The following is a 17,226-nucleotide window of genomic DNA, read 5'->3' as shown; positions in this document are numbered from 1 at the left end:
AGAGGTGACAGATGTCCCATCCCTGGAAACATTCAAGGTCAGACTGGACAAAGCTTTGAGCAACCTGGTCTAGTGGAAGGTGTCCCTACTTGCTGCAGGAGGGTTGGACTAGATAGCCTTTAAAGGTCCTTTCCAACCCAAACCGTTCTATGATTCTATGACATGAAGAGGAAAACTTCAGACCATGATCATTTGCACATGCTCTGTGGAGTCTTAGAACCTGACAATTTAGTTAACATTTCATCACACAGCTCCTGTGTGCCAATACTAAACACTTCTTTCCTTCCCTATAAAACACACTGATCACACTCAGATTGAATTTGAGCCTGCCTCTTCCTTGTAATTATTCCTACTGACAGAGAACAGAAAGGAAGGGGAGAGAAAAGGGGCCTTGGGGCTGGAGTATTGTGACGGAAGAGATATGAACAGACAGTAGAAAGATCCAATGCATTCCATTATAAAGAGATACAAATTTTTTCCTCTGAAAATAGAAATCATTGAGACAGCCAAAGAATGTGGATTGAGAGATGGGAATGGCTTAGATTGGGATTGCTGATGCAGTTATTGTTTCTCTCCATTTTCATGATCTGCTCTACTTGCATGGACCTCTAAGTTCCTTGTTAGTCCATGCCTGAATGCCTACAGCTCGTAGTCTGAGGTGAGCCAACAGTGGTTTTGGTGGGCATTAAAACAACACTGTGTAAACTGCAGCAACTCATAGGATGACTAAACATCTTTGCAGTATGGCTGAACCATATTTTTTGAGGAATTAGATGCTTTAGTGCCTCAGTCTAAGCTCTCTTCCTCGTTTGCAAGAGCTGCATTCTCAAAACTTTCTGGTCAATCTTTCTTTTTGGTAACAAACTGCAGCTTTCTGCCCTATGCTCTACTCTGCAAATACCCACCGAAATTTCCACTCTCTGGAATGTCTAGGAAGCAATAACAACTGTTGCCATAGTATTCTCTGCATACAATGATCAGCTGTAACTGGCCTTTACCCCACTAAAAAATCCCCCCAAATCCACACCTTATTTCCAGGATGTATAATTAATACTGTGCCCTTTCACAAATGAGTTGGCAAGCTGCAACCCCTTTTATCCATCTTATTTCCTCTCCTTCCAGCCAGAGCTGTATCAAAGTGTATCCCTTCATTATTTCCATTACCTGATCCTCTATCTGTTCTACACCTAACTCATTCAAAGGATGCACACCTCCTCTCGTTACCCAGCCCCTCACTCCCTAGTCCCACTGCCACCTGGTCCTGGACAGTATGCAGAGGATTTGACAGAGGAAACAGCTCTGTTAAGGATGCTCTTACAACCTCAGTACTGCCTTTCTCGTCTTGCTGTGCATGGGCACTGGAAAGGGAAAGGAGAAGTGGGTGGGCCGTTTGCCTGTGTCTCTTCACAGAATGTAGCCTGATCAAAGCAATTCACTTCTACTCCCATGGCTCACAGTAATGCTGCCCCGTGCTGCTGCCAGAAAGCAAAGACCTTCCCATGGGGAAAATGGGAAGGGAAGGAAAAAACCCACAAAGGCCAAATTTACCTTGGTCTTTCACTCCCATATCTGTAAACTCCAGCCCCATCCTATGCTCTTTCAGACATAAACTAAGACCACTGGAATAAGTGACCTGCCCAACAGCTGGGGAAGGATGGTTAAAAGCAGTAGTAGACTGGAAGGAAGAGTAGAGTCCTTTGCCTGGATACTGATCCCCTCTCTCTGAGTTACTACTGACAGAAATGCCTTCCAGCTAACAAACACATTGTTTTTACTATTATTAACCTGGAGAAAATACAAAGCAGAAGGTACCAACAAGCATATCCAAGTCCAAAGCTGACATTGCAAATGCTATTTTAATCCAGGCACAAACTCTTTGAGACTATACTGTTTCCCTCAGAAAGGCAGGATAAATAACTACACACAGCTTGCTTCTTCAGAAAATGTACTCCTGTGCATTACAAAAAGGAAATGTATTTTATACTGTATTCCTAAATGCAGTAATTCTTCCAAAGATCACTTAGCACTTAGAAACTTTTTACACTTTCCACTGCAAGTTTCAAAGCAGAACTAGACCTAATTAGTGTTGAATTAAGTGTGTTAGCACTACGCTATGCCATTCTGTGGTATCATGATATGCTAAATTAAGGGACACGTTTTCCTTCTTTCACTCTTATTTTAATGTGAGGAGCTGGGAAAAAGATGATCCACACCAAAGGAAGGAAAAAGGGGGAAAACAATAACAAATCGGTATCTCTTTCAAGAACTGCCCCACAGGCCAAACATTTTTATGTTCTTAATCATTATTAAATGACTTAACATGACACACAGAGCCTGGCGAATGATTGCATCCTGACATGAGAACGAATTACAAATGAAATGAAAGATCAAGCTGTATTAGAGGACTGCCTCTGGGAAATGAAAATCTTTAATTCTCCTTTATTATTGACATTTATTTGGCTGCCATGAATAACAACATAGCAAAGAGATTCAGCTATGCTTGTGCACTGAATAGCTTATCCCACGGCTCAAAACTGCCTTAACATTTATCATGTTTGCTTTTGTAGCTGACACGATTGCATACACTCTCTATCCATCTTGTATTTATCATGCATATAAAGTGCATTCTCTAATTTAAGTTCATTTCATAGTGAACAAACAGCTAAGATTAGCAAGTGCCAGTCCTCAAATAAGCTCCCAGTTGTAAAAATATCAAAGACGGGATTAATGGATTTGTTAACAACTCCAGTTTGAAGAATAAAATAAGTACACTGTGAAAATTAAATAAGAGCACAGGACGGTTACATATAAGATTTAGGTTTACTACTGTTATTACTAACTCATGTATAAAAACATTTTTATGCTGCCATTTTTCAGCCAACTGTAAAATACTCTAGTGGAGTGCCTCCATATGTAATGCAATGCTTCCATCATTATTCAGTGAGATACACATACGCAACCCTCAATGACTGTTTTGTATTTCCTTCAAACCAATTTGTAGCTAAGAAGATAGGGGAAACAGCAAACTGTTGCAGAAATCATTCAAACTGCTGCTAAGAATGATCTATATGGCAGTGACATACCTACTTAGTGCCTAGCCCTGCAGCCACAGTCTGAAGCCAATTCTGATTTGGAGGCAAATATCACATGAGTAAGCACCAGTCCCTCAGGTGCAAAGCTTCCTCAACTTCACTTGATTTCCAAAGCAGCAATTCAGCCCTGACTAATAACTTACCTTGTGAAGGAAGGAACGGCAAAAATGGCTTGCCACGGCACATGTTTTTAATAGCTTGTTTAGTCTAGAAGCATAGGTGGACAGAATTAAAGAGACTGTCAAAAGGTAGGCAGTCATGTTTATAATGCTTAAATGTGTGCGTCGTTCATCATCAATTTAGAAAACACAAACTGCTTGTATCCCTGCTAGAACACCTTTTTCCCACGTACTCCTTTGAGAATAGAAGAGCAGACGGCTGAGAAAAGCTAAAGTGAGACTTTCTGCTCAAAGCAAAAGTGCCTGGAAATTCACTTAGTACTGGATTTCACTTCCTCCTCTTCACAAATGTTTAAATATACTATACTGTTGCACAGCTGTTCTCAGCAGGCATAGTGTGTTCTTGTTTGCAGCAAAGACGGCTACACAGATAAAATCTCAAGTCATAAAATTCTGAGTAAAACCAACTGGATCAATATTTTAGATATATGTTATAAAAAAAGAACTTAAGATGTTCAGAACTAAATTCCCAGGCATTGCTGTGAAATATCAACTTCTTAAATTCAGAATCTTAAAACAATTATAAGTGTAACAGATGAGCATCAGGGGCTAACACCAAAAGGCAAATGCTCCAACGACCATTTAACAGTTAAAATTTGTAAAGCCACAATTTGCAGTTGTTTAACTGGAATATTTACTGTGAGCAACAAGGGAGATTTGAAAAATATACCTGTAGCCATTACAGTGTCATCTTTCCCCTGGGTAAAGACTACGATTCGTTGCCTTTTAGTGTTCACCTTTGGCAGGGCTTGTGTCTTGCGGGCTATCTCTTTAATATCTTCAGTCTATTAATAGGAGAGAAAGAAAATTCTTGTTACCAGCACACTAGAGCAGTGGGAGATTAGAACTTTATTAGCAGATCAAAGATTTTTTTTTTTCTTATGGCTAGGTATAAAACAGACTTTATTGTCAGTAGAGGAAGATTTTTAAAAGGAGGAATATTTCATTCTCCTAAGGGTTTATGTAGTACTGAGAGACCATTGTTTTTAATCTTGATAATGATAGTTCAGCTATTCCAATTGCTGCAAAACTGCAAAGCTAACAAAGGAATTACAGAGCATTTCCTAATGAGCAATTAGTGGGTTTCTTTGCTGCTGACTGGATTCTAACCTTACCTACCATAAAATTAAAGGTAAAATCGGAAAGAGAATACTTTGGATCAACTCTTGAGCCTGATTTTCATCCAATTTAGCCAGGTTTTATAGTACTATAATCCCTCTGATTTCAGCAGGATTACAAATACTGTTTCCCTCACTTCCCTACAGCAACTGATCTCAGCAAGTAAACCGACTGTACACTGCAGTGCCTTAGAAGGTGTGGAGCCCAGGTGAATATGCTCTGTGCTCACTAGCTGCTTGCATAATTGAGATGCAGGGAAGCAAAGGGTGAAAGGTATATTCAGTGGGGCACAGAACATCCTCGATTTTCTGAAGTAAGACTAAGCTGCAAAAAATTCAGGAATCTTTGCTTTTAAAGGGACTTTGTACACCAGAGTGCATGTAGCTAGGAACAGAGACACTGGCCAAAACCCAAACCTTTCATTCATCCAATGTCTTCAACAGGTACAAGTTTCAAATGCTTAATTTGATTCAAGAAACTCTAAGAACACAAGATGTCATTAGAATATTATCCTTCCTATTCTCATAGTTGCCCTGTGATCTGAAACACAAGGATTTCAATTTCTGATTTACTTAGTTTTCAATCTAGTCTAAATACAGGCATTCCTCTTGTTGGTGTAAGCATAAAATCCTATTATAATGTTATGTTGGATGCTTTTGCTCCCAGATTTATCTCAAGTCAGTAGGTTGCTCAAATTAACTTTGGTATATGTAACCCCATTTCTTGCCATCATTTTTTAAATACATTTTATATTTTTTTATCATTAGGAAACAAAAGACTACAATTACTCTCTGTGCTACTTACTATGTCCCATTCTATTTATATCCATGTTAAGTAACACCATACCTTTTTTCCCCAGTCTGCTCATGCATACAAGCAACTGTAGTGAAAACCAGTTGATTTGGTGAGGGCCTAGCACTGCATGTATGAAAACGTAACAACACTTTCTGCACTGTTTTGTGTCTTGCTATGAATCTCAAGTAATTTTTTAACACATTATATTATATAATTATATAATGAATAGAGTTGATTTATAAAGCTTTCCAGACTGGTTTCTGGTCATTTACCAGAGTTGCTACAATTAACATATATTATTAATAAATTTTTATGTTCCAAAATCAACATATGTGCTATAGGTACAATATGTGCTATTTTGACTACAGCTGCTGATTTTAACAGGAGATAATTATTTATTACCAGTAGGTCAGTTAAAGACCTCAAGAACTATAATCTGCATACCATGCAGTCCTGGTTACTTGCTGATTTTTGATAATCTGGTTGATCTTCAAGCACTTCACCTTCCTTATGGACAAAGAATATGCCTGGGCTATATATTTACCAGGATCTATTTATGTGAAATTATCTAGCTTCTTTGCAATACCCTTAGACTCCCTTTAATTTCTTCCCCAACTGCCAGTGATTGATTTATACACATTTGCCAAGCATGAAAATAAATTTTCCTTATTTATTGGTCTCTTCACCTCTTTTAAAATTCTTGATGACTTTTCATTTCCATATACTACACTCTCATTTGTGTATTTCTTCCTTCTTTCTGCTTAGAATGTTAATATAGCTTCCGGAAAGCAACATCTTCCACCAGAGAGGAAAGAGAAGAACCCTGGACCCTTCTGCATGGACTGAAGATAGTGAACAGGGCCATCTTACTCTAATTCTCAAAAGGTGAAGATATCAGTGAAAAAAAATGCCGCTCTTCTGTTCTGAAATGTCTTTTTAAGAGATTTGTGAATAGCAGATATCAGCTGGTGGCACAAGCTGTTGAATAGGAGATGGATGGAGAATTACAGCCCTCCAGCTTGGCAATATGCAGGCTTCTGAAGGTTAACCTAAATTCTGAACTATTTCAGGCCTTGGTAATTAAGAGATCCATGAAATAGAAAATGCAATAAAGCATGATGGAGATCAAAGGAAACAGAAGAGAGGTGTTTAGTTTTTGCTAACTAGGAAGTGGCTACTAGTGACTTTATTAAGCACATTTACAGAGGAGCAAAGCAGGCACAGAAATCAAAGGGCTTGGAGATATTTGTGCTATGTATTTGCATGCACTTTGAATTTTAAAAGGAAAATTAGGAAGTTATAATAGCAGAAAATGGCATGATCAAGAGATGATTTCTTCAGTTTATAAAAGAATAAAGATGAACTTATATCACGGAAAGAGGACCCTGAGGAAAAGGTTACTGAAGAAATATGGTAAAGGATGAAATACAGTAGACAGTGAAAGAAAGTAAAAAGCACATGGATTTTCAGCAATAATTAAATATACAGTAAGCATGTAACAGTAGAAGGAAGGTACTAACCCCTTAGATACCTACAGTTTCATTCACATCATTTTACTTCTTGGGTTGACAACTAGGATTGAACCCTAAATTTTATGTTAAAGTAGGATTTTGTTCTCCTAATTCCTACATAGAATAAACAACAAGTTACCACTTTGTAAAAAAAAACACCTCATAAACCTTTGTCTTGGGAATTTTGTTATTTGAAACATATTACAAACATCCAATCAAAATACACTGATAACCATTCTTCCACTTCAAGGGGAACCGCATCCAAGGGTTCTCTTAAGATAAAAACTGTGACTATTATAATGAATTAGTGAGATGACTGCAACATACAATTAGGATGAAGCACTCTCTCAAACAGTGAATTTACTATTTATTTAAAAGTTTTAAAATGTCATAGAACACAAAATTCAGAAAAAAGGAAACACTGATGCACTCCAGGAAAAGACTGCATCAAAAGTAATGTTCTACTTTTGATATTACAGGTAAGTGTTGGTCCAGGAGATAAAATGAAGGAAATAATGGTCTTCAAATATCACGATTTATTTTACAAAAATACCCTGTATTTCAGCAAAGTGCAATGGAAAGCTAACTCTTGGTGAGGGGAAGCATAAAAGTAAAAATTCCTTTGAATGTAGTTTCTCTTACAAACAAAAACCCCAGATTTGTGCCATGGAAGTGTTCTCCTGCCTATGACAAGATTCTGTTTCTTCTGAGAAGGTGTATTTTTAGGTGAAGAGCTGAAGTTGACTTGATTGTACTTTTTTTTTTTCTTGAAAATTGTTTCAGATATACTTACCTCAATCCATGTTGAAAAGATGCATTTAGTCTACAGGAAGTGTTGAAATTACACAGAGGTAGAAAAGGAGATGATTAAAACAAAAAACCAAAAAAAAAGCAGCCCGTCACAACTGATTTTCTGTGCTAAAATACTTCTGATTATTTTTTGTTAAAAACCAGAATTCTTTCCAGGCTGCAACTCAAATTCAGCTACCAGCACCTTTTCATCACTTCTATGATAAATTTCCTCTTGATTTTTGCCCTGATCACTTGAGTTCTTTCTTTCACTTTCCCATGTTTTGCCAGCTTTCTAATCTCAATATAAATCACAGAATCAATTTTAGAAGCTTTTGAGAGTTCCTGGAAGTGTTTCTTATTTTTAATTGAAAGGCTGATTTGAAGCCCTGTGAGCTTTTTTGTAAGGTACTTTATTGGTAGTGTGATTTGTTTGGTTTTTTTTCTTCCACAGCACAATGGGAAAACAAGATTGTGGACGCTTACCAAGTTTTACACATCTCTGCCAGTAAACCTGACATGCGAGTTGTTGCCAAGCAAGGGGGTAATAAGAGGTAAGATCATAATCATTGTGCACTTTACTGATATGCTGTAATCAAATGTGGCAGATTTAGGATGTTCAGAAGGAACCGTGCTAAAATCTCTAAGCAAGCACTAATGGAAAGGTTAATATGATGGTAGTTAGCAGACACCAGCAAAAGCAGTTTGTCACTAGAACTGAATTTAAACCAGGCACATTCAAAGTCTTTAGCTCAAGGGGGCAATAAAAATATAGAATGGGTAGACTTAATACACTACTTCCTTTCTTTTTTATTGTCTAGCTACCAGAGGGTACCAATAATTTGTTATGCTTCATATTATATTTGGAGGCATCTGTGAAATTCATTCATTTGATAGAATAAACTCAAAGTGCATTTTTATGCTAACACTACGGATTATACAAATGAACACTGACAGTGATAAAAAGTCTTGATTGCTACAAAGCAGCCACATGAATTTGGGAAACATAAAATGAAATGGGACAGCCCACAGTTTTAATATCTAAAACACCGATGGCATTGATGTACCTGCTGGTGTATGGTTCTAAAGAAATCTAAATTGTAGAACAAAAGCTGTCAGTCTTTCCCTCTTTTTTTATATGCAGCCATCCACACACAAAAGTGGCACGTTCTTAAAGCAATGCGGTTTGAATTGCGCGGCTTCTATTATTTATGCAAAATGGGTGTTGAGCAGTCAAACTCCTATCTATTCTTTTACACTGCAAACAAATCAATTAAGGTGGATCTTATTTCACTGAAAAAACATGTAAAAGGATTTATGTGTGTTCAGTACTGCAACATAGATTTCAGTAAGATCGCTTACTATCTGCAAAATTAGCACAACCGTTGTCACATTAATTATAGTATTTAAAACCTGCCTATTTGAATTTAGCATTAGAGACCAATAGATGATAGCTCTCCAGATTAAGTTATGTGAATTTAGCCAATGGGAGATACTATTCAAATAGATACCTCAAGAAGGTGAAATCAAAAGCTCTGAAAATCACTGTAAAATCATCAGTGTTTACTTCAAGACAGTAGAGGAGCATACATTTTTAGAGCACAGATGGAAAACACCAACTCGAATATGTTTTGAAACACAAATTCCACACTACCCCTTCTGAAAGAAGCTGTTTGTAGAAGCACGGTTTACATTAATCAGTACCTAACAATTTTATATACCACCTTTCTAAAATTCATTTGCATAATGATAATCCGCATATGGCAGGGTTTAAGTTATTTAAGCGGTGTTATATTTCACTATTTAGTCTTGCTTCACCACTGCTTTAGCAGTGAATCCTTATGGAGTGTAATGCAGCTAATGAGGTAGCTTTTTAACTGAACAAACTGACAGGTCCCATATCTGCAGAGGCAGCTTGAAACCGTGCCCAACCTCTCGGCTTCCCAAGAGGCTTTTCAAAATTCAATAAATAACATCTGTAGGCGATGTTGGGTGCAGACCTAGCAGAGTGCGTCATAACACTGAGCTGGCAGAACAAAGAAACCATGACGACTGCCAAGTTTCCATGGCAACCGCTGCGAGGCTTGGAGAGTATAATAGCACATCAATCATTGTCCAAAAGAACTTCATTATCAGCAAGAAAAAAACCCGTTAGGATCTGTTTAGTGTGCAATTGTGGGTTAACTCACCTCAAAGCCTTGCTCTCTAGCAAAAGTGGCAGCTTCCTGAAATAATAAAAAAAGAACAGTTAATTATAAAGTGCTAGATAATGAAGAAATAACACATTGTGAAACTCATTCAGCCGGTTCTCCTTTTACACGATTATCTCAATATACCCATATACAGTTGTTCAATTCTGATAGCTGCACCAAAAGCTTCCCCCTCCTTCCCTCAAGCCCAACAACAGTTCAATGTCAACACATTTCACAAGTTCAAATAAAGAAGGTACAGTATGTTTTTTCCAGGCAAGCCTGGAAAGTTACTTCTGGAGATAGGAGTTGGACTAGGAAACCACTACTTCAAACCCAGACAAACATCCTTCAGACATACTTTTAATTGAAATGGCATTATATCTTCACTTATGTACAGCACTTCATGGGATACAGGTTATCAAGTCATTTGAAAAAAAATCACTTGTCATCTACAGTGCATTAAAAAAAGGATCACAAAATGTGATCAAGCCCTCGTGGTGGAATCAGATGAGCATTTTAAAATACTCTGATGTCTTAATCACTGCTTTAGGCAATTTAACCATGTTCTTTTCCTGACAGAACAGAAGAAACATCAGGGTATCAGAATGTCCTCATCTCTTATTTATATTAATTGGAGCAATTATAATCTGTTTGGAAATAAAAGCAAGGAGACAGAAGACAAAAGCAATCTTTTCCTCTCACTCACTTTCCACATTAACATTGCAAGCATTTAAGAAAACTCTCAAAGTCTTTATAGTTCAACTTGCATTCTTCCAGATTATCTTTGCCAAGTGTTATTAATAGAGGGATAAGTCTTGAGCCAAAATGGTGAGCCAATCCAACAAAACCGAAATAACTACCGCACCAAACCATTTAAGTCCAGTGGCCCTATGACAGTTTTTAGTCTCAGCAGAAAATACATACTTGCGTTCCTATATAATCTGCCAATTTGGAGGAAGCACAAGAATCTGAAGTGGGTACAACTGATTATAACAACAGTAAGTTGAGGTTAATAAAATGTGATAAGCTGAAAAGCACAACTCCTCAGGCTGCTTCCCTGCAAAAACATAAGGCTGACCGGGTTAGCCTTAGCTGATGTTGACAGAAAAACTGAATCATGGTCCTGACAATTGGGTGCGGGCAAGGTTAGCCACTTTGACAATTTACTTACAATTGAATTCCTTCTTGTACATCACACAGGCAATGACATTTGCTAGCCTGGCTGTCGAGAAGGAGTATAGGGTTCAAAGATATCATGCAGTGTTTTCCTAAACCAGCATGTGATTAACAAAGCCTATGCTCGTATGAAAAAAGGAGTCTGCATGCTGCCACTCTAAAGTGATGCGCTTACAATGAACCGCAACACAATCAAGAAAGCCTCAAATGGGACTGTGACACAGAAAAAAACCAACACAAAATAAGAGAAAGAAGGGAGTGATAAGGGAGCAGAGAATAAGTAAATGGGCTAAAAATTATGTCCTGTAGCCAAATTACTTCTTTAACCTCAGGTTTTTGGTCATGCAATTGAAATCGGAAGTTACACTGATCTGTCCTAAGGGGATTTCTTTAATGTCCCAGGGCAGCAGGACATTAACATCCGTGTTAAACTATTGTTTAGCCAGGAAACTGGACACCAGTACATGAAATAAAAACTATTCCAGTTAAGTAGTGTTTCCTTATGTGGGAGATTTTGAGAGAATTCATCTTAATTTTCTGTGCTGGAGCACCCATGCATAGCACATGTGGTTTGAAAGACCTGGCCCTTCTACAAGAAAGGATAAATGATTGCACATTTGTTAAAAAGTATCTCATCTTCGGATTTTCCTGTTAGAGTGTCATCTTTTAGTCTGGTCTGCTGCCTGGCTGCATGAATAATGGTAGCTAGCATAACAATCAAAGATTTTCCTGCAGTTGACCTCTAATCTAAGGGTGTCTGAAAGCGCCAAAGAACAACAGCAATCTTAATTTTCTTCTTCTATCAACCGGACCTCAGAAAAACTCCTGAGCAGATTCTTTCAGCAAGGACTGTGCCTACAGCCCCCTAAGAATCAGCCTCTCTCACAATTACATCCTTTTAAGAATTAAGGTCCTTCCAGTAAAAAAGATAATAAACCTCAAAACACACATTTGGAGACTACAGTTTGGTGTTTGCAAAATGGTGCGAAATGTGAGGCAGGCCCTGAATGCCAGGGACAGTTCAAAGTAAATTAACCAGATAAAAGCGATGAGAACCTTTTAGTATCTATTCACAGTAACAGTGAGAACAGGAAACAAGCAGAACCCATCTGTGCAGCCCTAGGGCACCTCATACTGAGCTTCACATCTCTAATAAAGTAGTCAGGTTAAAATCTAAGTGGCTGTAACATGTGGAGACTGGTTACAACGGCCAGCCGGGGCGTTCCCTGATGCAGGTGATAATCAGTATGATAATCACTATATTTACAGGCTTTCCATTTTATATCTGACATTGGAAATCATGAAGAAGGAGGGATTAAGGAAATAAACAACCTACACAGAAGCTTTACTGCTCCCAAGAGAATGCAGCATTTTCATTCATGCGTGACATGCGACAACAGCAAGGCAAAACAGCGACAGAACAGAATTTTCTTAGGAGGCTTCATTTCACATGAGGAGTTCTTTCAGTTTTGATAAACTTTAGACATTATTCAGTCATTACTCCAACTCAGCATTTTCAGAGCTATTTTCCATTATCGCCTACAACAGAACATCTCATTTCATAAAACCCTCTCCCCCCACCTTTTTGCTCTTTTTGCCCAAGAGTACTAAACATTATTTCATACTAAATACATTAAAAACTCTCACTCCTTTTCCTACTTTTTCTATATAATCTTTTTACTGACCACGACAGCAAATTTATTGCTGTACCACCTAAGGCAGAAATGGGATTTGTTATTAGTTATGAAATGTTATTTGGCTCATGCAGAAAAAACAATAAAAATCCTGAGTACAGTCATGCTGAAAAAACCCTGTGTACAGCGTTACTTAATGGGAGTAACACAATGTCACCAAAGTTAACACACACCCTCTCTTTGTACAATAGTAAGCAGCTTACACAGGAAAGCGAGATACATTAAAGAGATAACAATAAAAAAGGCAACTTCCATTAGTACTGGCCTTGCTGTTATGCTAGAACCCACTTGCTGAAAACTATTTCCATTTTTGCATGTATTTTATTGCTGTTAGAGTCCCTGCATTTAGTAAACGGAGCTGTAATCTACACTTGGGCTGATTTTAACAGGATTTGTTAAAATTCTGAGCCCTTTTATCACCAGCAATACAAAGTATTTGTTTACAAGTAAACAGAAACATACCCTCCAAACACAGAATCTATTAGCATCTGCATTCCTAGGAGTATTCGCTAGCCCCCTGTGTTGTAAGAATTTTACGATTATAGAGTTAAGATGCAATAACTGCACATTCAGTTTGCCATAACGCACATGAGGCATACTATATATTTAACATTTTTGTTGGTACCAGGATTCTACGATGACTTGATCGAATTATAGCCAAAATGGTACCAACATGCGTATTGGGTTAAAATTAATTCATGTAGGCCAACATAAACCTCACGCAGTTGCACTGAACAGCATTTAAAACCCTGTATTGCCAAAATTAGCTGACAAAGACTGTTTCAAAAGCTTCAATAACAGTATTATCTACAATATACATTTTAACCTTTATATGGAGAAAAGGAGCACTGTAAACTAAATTTGCATTTCATTGCTGAAATCAACATTATCTCATAAAGAAATGATAAAACAGCAGGACAGCAATGATACCCTTGCACACTGAATGCATTTCCCGTAATTACACAAGAAAGCAAATGCAGGGGACACTGAACCTAATCCCTCCCCTGCCATCCTTCTTGATAGAGGAAACGTCACAGAATAACCTAATCTCACATATTACAGTAGTACCCTGTGCAATTCTCCAGTTCTCTATTTTTCCTTGCGGAGTGGGAAACAGAAGAAAAAAAAACCCAACAAAACAACGCCTGGATGTGATTCAGTTTTTTAAATTGGGAGATTAGTGCCAGGTTTTGAGGAAGTTCTTACTGCAGTAACTGCAAACTTCCTGATTTACCCAAAATAATCCCCAAGCAAGTCCTATTCGCATTTTCAGGAATATCGTCCTCTTCCTCTGTGACCCAGTGGGTACAGCCCGACCCATGAATCAGTGTAATCTGAAACCAGCACACATAAGTACGGCATGTATAACTGCAGAGAAAGATCCTTACGGTAGTGCAGTGCACAGTGCGCAACAAAAAGAAAGGAATAAAAAAGCAAATTTGAGTGGACTTACTCACTTAGAAACTGTAAATGACTATGAGGACCATCTGCTTACTGTCTGTATTTGATGGAACCATTCCTGCTGGTACCAACCATGTTTGATTATAATTTGAATGGAACTTCCACCACTATGTCTTACAAGACATTTTAAACTGCTGAATCTAACTGTGAAATCTTCTAAAAATCAATCTTAAACATTTCCTTCCTTGCATACAGCTCAGAAGGATGAATTGTTAGTTTTCAACCATTTATATTGTTTCGCTGAACAACATTAAAGGCTACTATTATCTCGCTCAGATAATTCCATTTTTCTTCAGTACTATTATTTAGTACTATCCATCCCACTCATGAGTTCATCCCCAATCCTGGTATAACTTTGTGTTCTTTGTATCCTCTCTTGATTTTCTACAGATTGCCTTGTTTGCAGCAACAAAGCTAGTTTCACAGATCTCCTCTAACATTAAAACCCTGTTATCTAAATGAAATGGGTGGCAACAAAGTAAATGAGCAAATGGGGATATAGGGAAGACTTTCATGCTAGTGATGCACACTGGCACCTACAACTTTGTTCTACAAAAACTTGACTCAAATAATCAAAGTTGTTTTATATTGACAATTCTTCTTTCTTAGAGACAGGTGCTGAAGATCTGTATTTATGAAATAAGACATTTTTATTCATGGTTTCCTAAAGGACAGTTTACTTGCAAAAATTTCTAAACCCACCAACCAACCAACCAATCATTTATGTATTATCGGTCTCCCTGCACTACAGAACCATGAAATTCTTCTGCTTTATTATAATTATGAACACTTGCAGTTCATCTTTCCTTAGGTAGGCATATTTGTCCTTCCTATCTACCTGTACTTTCTGTCACCTTTCCATGCCCCTAACAAAGGGTTTTCTTATAAAATTCTGCGCTTTTAGAGCTATACGTTTAATTTTATATACGCTGTAGGTACTGAGAACCTCTGATTGCAGCAGTATCTGTTGCACCCAGTAATTCTGCATACAGGCCAATAAAAGACACCTTCTTTAGTTAAAACTTTCTTTTTTTGGTCAGGAGATAAGTCACGAAGAATGATTTATCAAGATCACCATGTGCCCTGCTTTTGGTATTTCCTTCATAAACCACTCACCATAGCACAGGAGCTAAGCTTGTTTTTAAGGAGGGGGGATATTAAGCTCTGCTATGTTTCCCACCCTTCCAGCTCCAGCCCACTTTACACTAAATATGATGCTGGCAATGTGGCTTAAGGCACAGACAGGATAATAGATTTTCAATTGCTGCCTTTGAATTATAACAAAGTTGTCATACATACATCTACTAACTTCATGACACATTTACTGGGGTCTTGTATCAAATCCAGGAATTCAATGCATCCCACAAACGTGCAGTAGTACAACTTGTCTTTATACTCCTCTTTCCTGTGAATGCTATACAGGCAAGCTAAGTTATACCCGATTTTATTGCCTGTGCCAATTTTAATTGAGAAAATAGATGCAATATATACACATACACATATGTGTAACAGCAGATCCACAGTTCTTAAAATGATGAATTAACAGCATGCAAGAACTATGATTACTTTCATGTTATGTAAATAGTGGTGGTGTCAAAGCTGTGGTAATGATAATCATGACCTACCTAAGGAATCAGAGGTAGAAACTGCTGAACACTATCTGATGATCAGTTGAAAATACGATTTCAGCAAATGGCCGCTATTATTCTGTTATTTGAAATGAATGGAGGGAAAGTCTACAGGACATAGTTCCAGCTGGTTCACTAACCTTTAATGCCAACAGTACATTTATTATTGTTAGTGGTAAGATACATATGTTCTTCTTCAATTCAGCTTAAATAGTTATCAGCAGTTACTCAAAACACTGTAGATTGTCCTATCCAACCTTTAATGTCATGGTAGTCTGATTTAGACAGGCATTACTTTAAGGTCAACTATTACCACATTTCCCTGTGTAAAAGCAATACAAGCTTGTATGACCATATTTAAAAATGGCCATTTATAAAGTAATTCAGGGCTCAGGAGGCAAATGTGATTTTATCCTTTTTCTTTTTCCTTTTCTTCCCTGCAAAGTCAGTTGTTTTAATGTGGGTCAAACAACAGTTTGAAAAACATAAGTCAAAAGAACCACCCAGCATATTTACTGAAACAAATGTCTATCTGGTGAAATTCTGCTATAGCTGATAAAGTTTGAGGTATACTTGGGGATGTAATGCTTCAGTATTACTTTTGTTTATGTATACATGGATGTAATGCTTCAGTCTTATTTTCGTTTGGCAGGTACAGAAGACTAATCCTTGATTTGGTCAGTACTCTACATCAGTTCACGTTTCAGAGAAGATCAGTAAAAGTGGTCACAGAATGGACAGCCCCTGCATGCAGGTTGAGAATCAACACTGAGAATCAGCAGTATCTGAGCAAGTACCTACCCGTCGCTGGTTGTAACTGAAGAATGCACAGCTGGCATCAACTGGACGGGCATAAAGGAACCCTGAAGTGCTTTTTTTCCTCTTTACTTTTCCCATGAGCTGTGCCAGACCCCCAAATTGCTCTTTTTTTCATAAAGGATAGCAAGAGTTCATATCCTATCCTAAAACACTGTTCCAGCTTGCTCTGGTAGTACTGAAGATATTGGTAAATATATCTACACTGCCTTGATCTAGTAGGTGAAACTATAAAATAATAATAGTCAGTTCAAGTGAATAATCAGAACAAGTACAAATACCGTATGGGGTTAAAGTTGTAATGTTCAGAGGGGGTTCTGGCAGAGTACTGGAGGGTTTTGTCTGAAAAAGCCTAGTGCAAAAAGAATTGAGAAAGAAACATATTTCCTGTCCTGCTTGGGTTCACCCTGAGGCGTCTGTATCATGTACAATTCATTAATATTCAAGTTATTTATTCTCCTATTCAGGTTATTACCAGAACTATAGCTCCTGCTAGAATCTTCCATGGAAAAAAATCACCCTGAGTCACAGCTTAATGCCATTACAGGGTCTGCAACAGCTGCAGCAGTGAAATGCCTCTGAGCCATTTTGAAATTTTATGATGGATAAAGCGCTATTACTTATATCTCTACCTTACATTCCTACCTAAAGGACTGAACTACCTATGACTCTGTATGTGTGTGTCTCCTCATACATGATAAGCTTCAAATTAGTGCACGATACTCTCTTACACAGCCTCTCTAGTCAAATGCACCCCTATTTTAAAAATAGATG

The 17,226-nt window shown here is 37.7% G+C and overlaps 1 protein-coding gene across 6 annotated transcripts in view; it reads right to left on the bottom strand.

The window, feature by feature from the left end:
- The window catches only part of ADK (adenosine kinase), a 296,049-nt gene that overhangs the window by 37,705 nt on the left and 241,118 nt on the right, over positions 1-17,226 (bottom strand). For all 6 annotated transcript variants that reach the window (XM_061344234.1, XM_061344239.1, XM_061344238.1 and 3 more), the window contains 2 exons: positions 9,675-9,710; positions 3,942-4,056 (listed from right to left, as the gene is read on the bottom strand). In XM_061344234.1, coding sequence (XP_061200218.1) covers positions 3,942-4,056; positions 9,675-9,710 — 151 coding nt within the window. The remainder of the gene's footprint in view (positions 1-3,941; positions 4,057-9,674; positions 9,711-17,226) is intronic.

This window comes from Neopsephotus bourkii, unplaced genomic scaffold (genome assembly GCF_033783945.1).
Source record: "Neopsephotus bourkii isolate Nb327-2 ecotype Australia unplaced genomic scaffold, CSIRO-AGI_Nbou_v1 NB_196, whole genome shotgun sequence".
Taxonomy (NCBI): Eukaryota; Metazoa; Chordata; class Aves; order Psittaciformes; family Psittacidae; genus Neopsephotus; species Neopsephotus bourkii.
The sequence above is the reverse complement of the archived record's forward strand: the minus strand, read 5'-3'. Positions and strand labels throughout refer to the sequence as shown.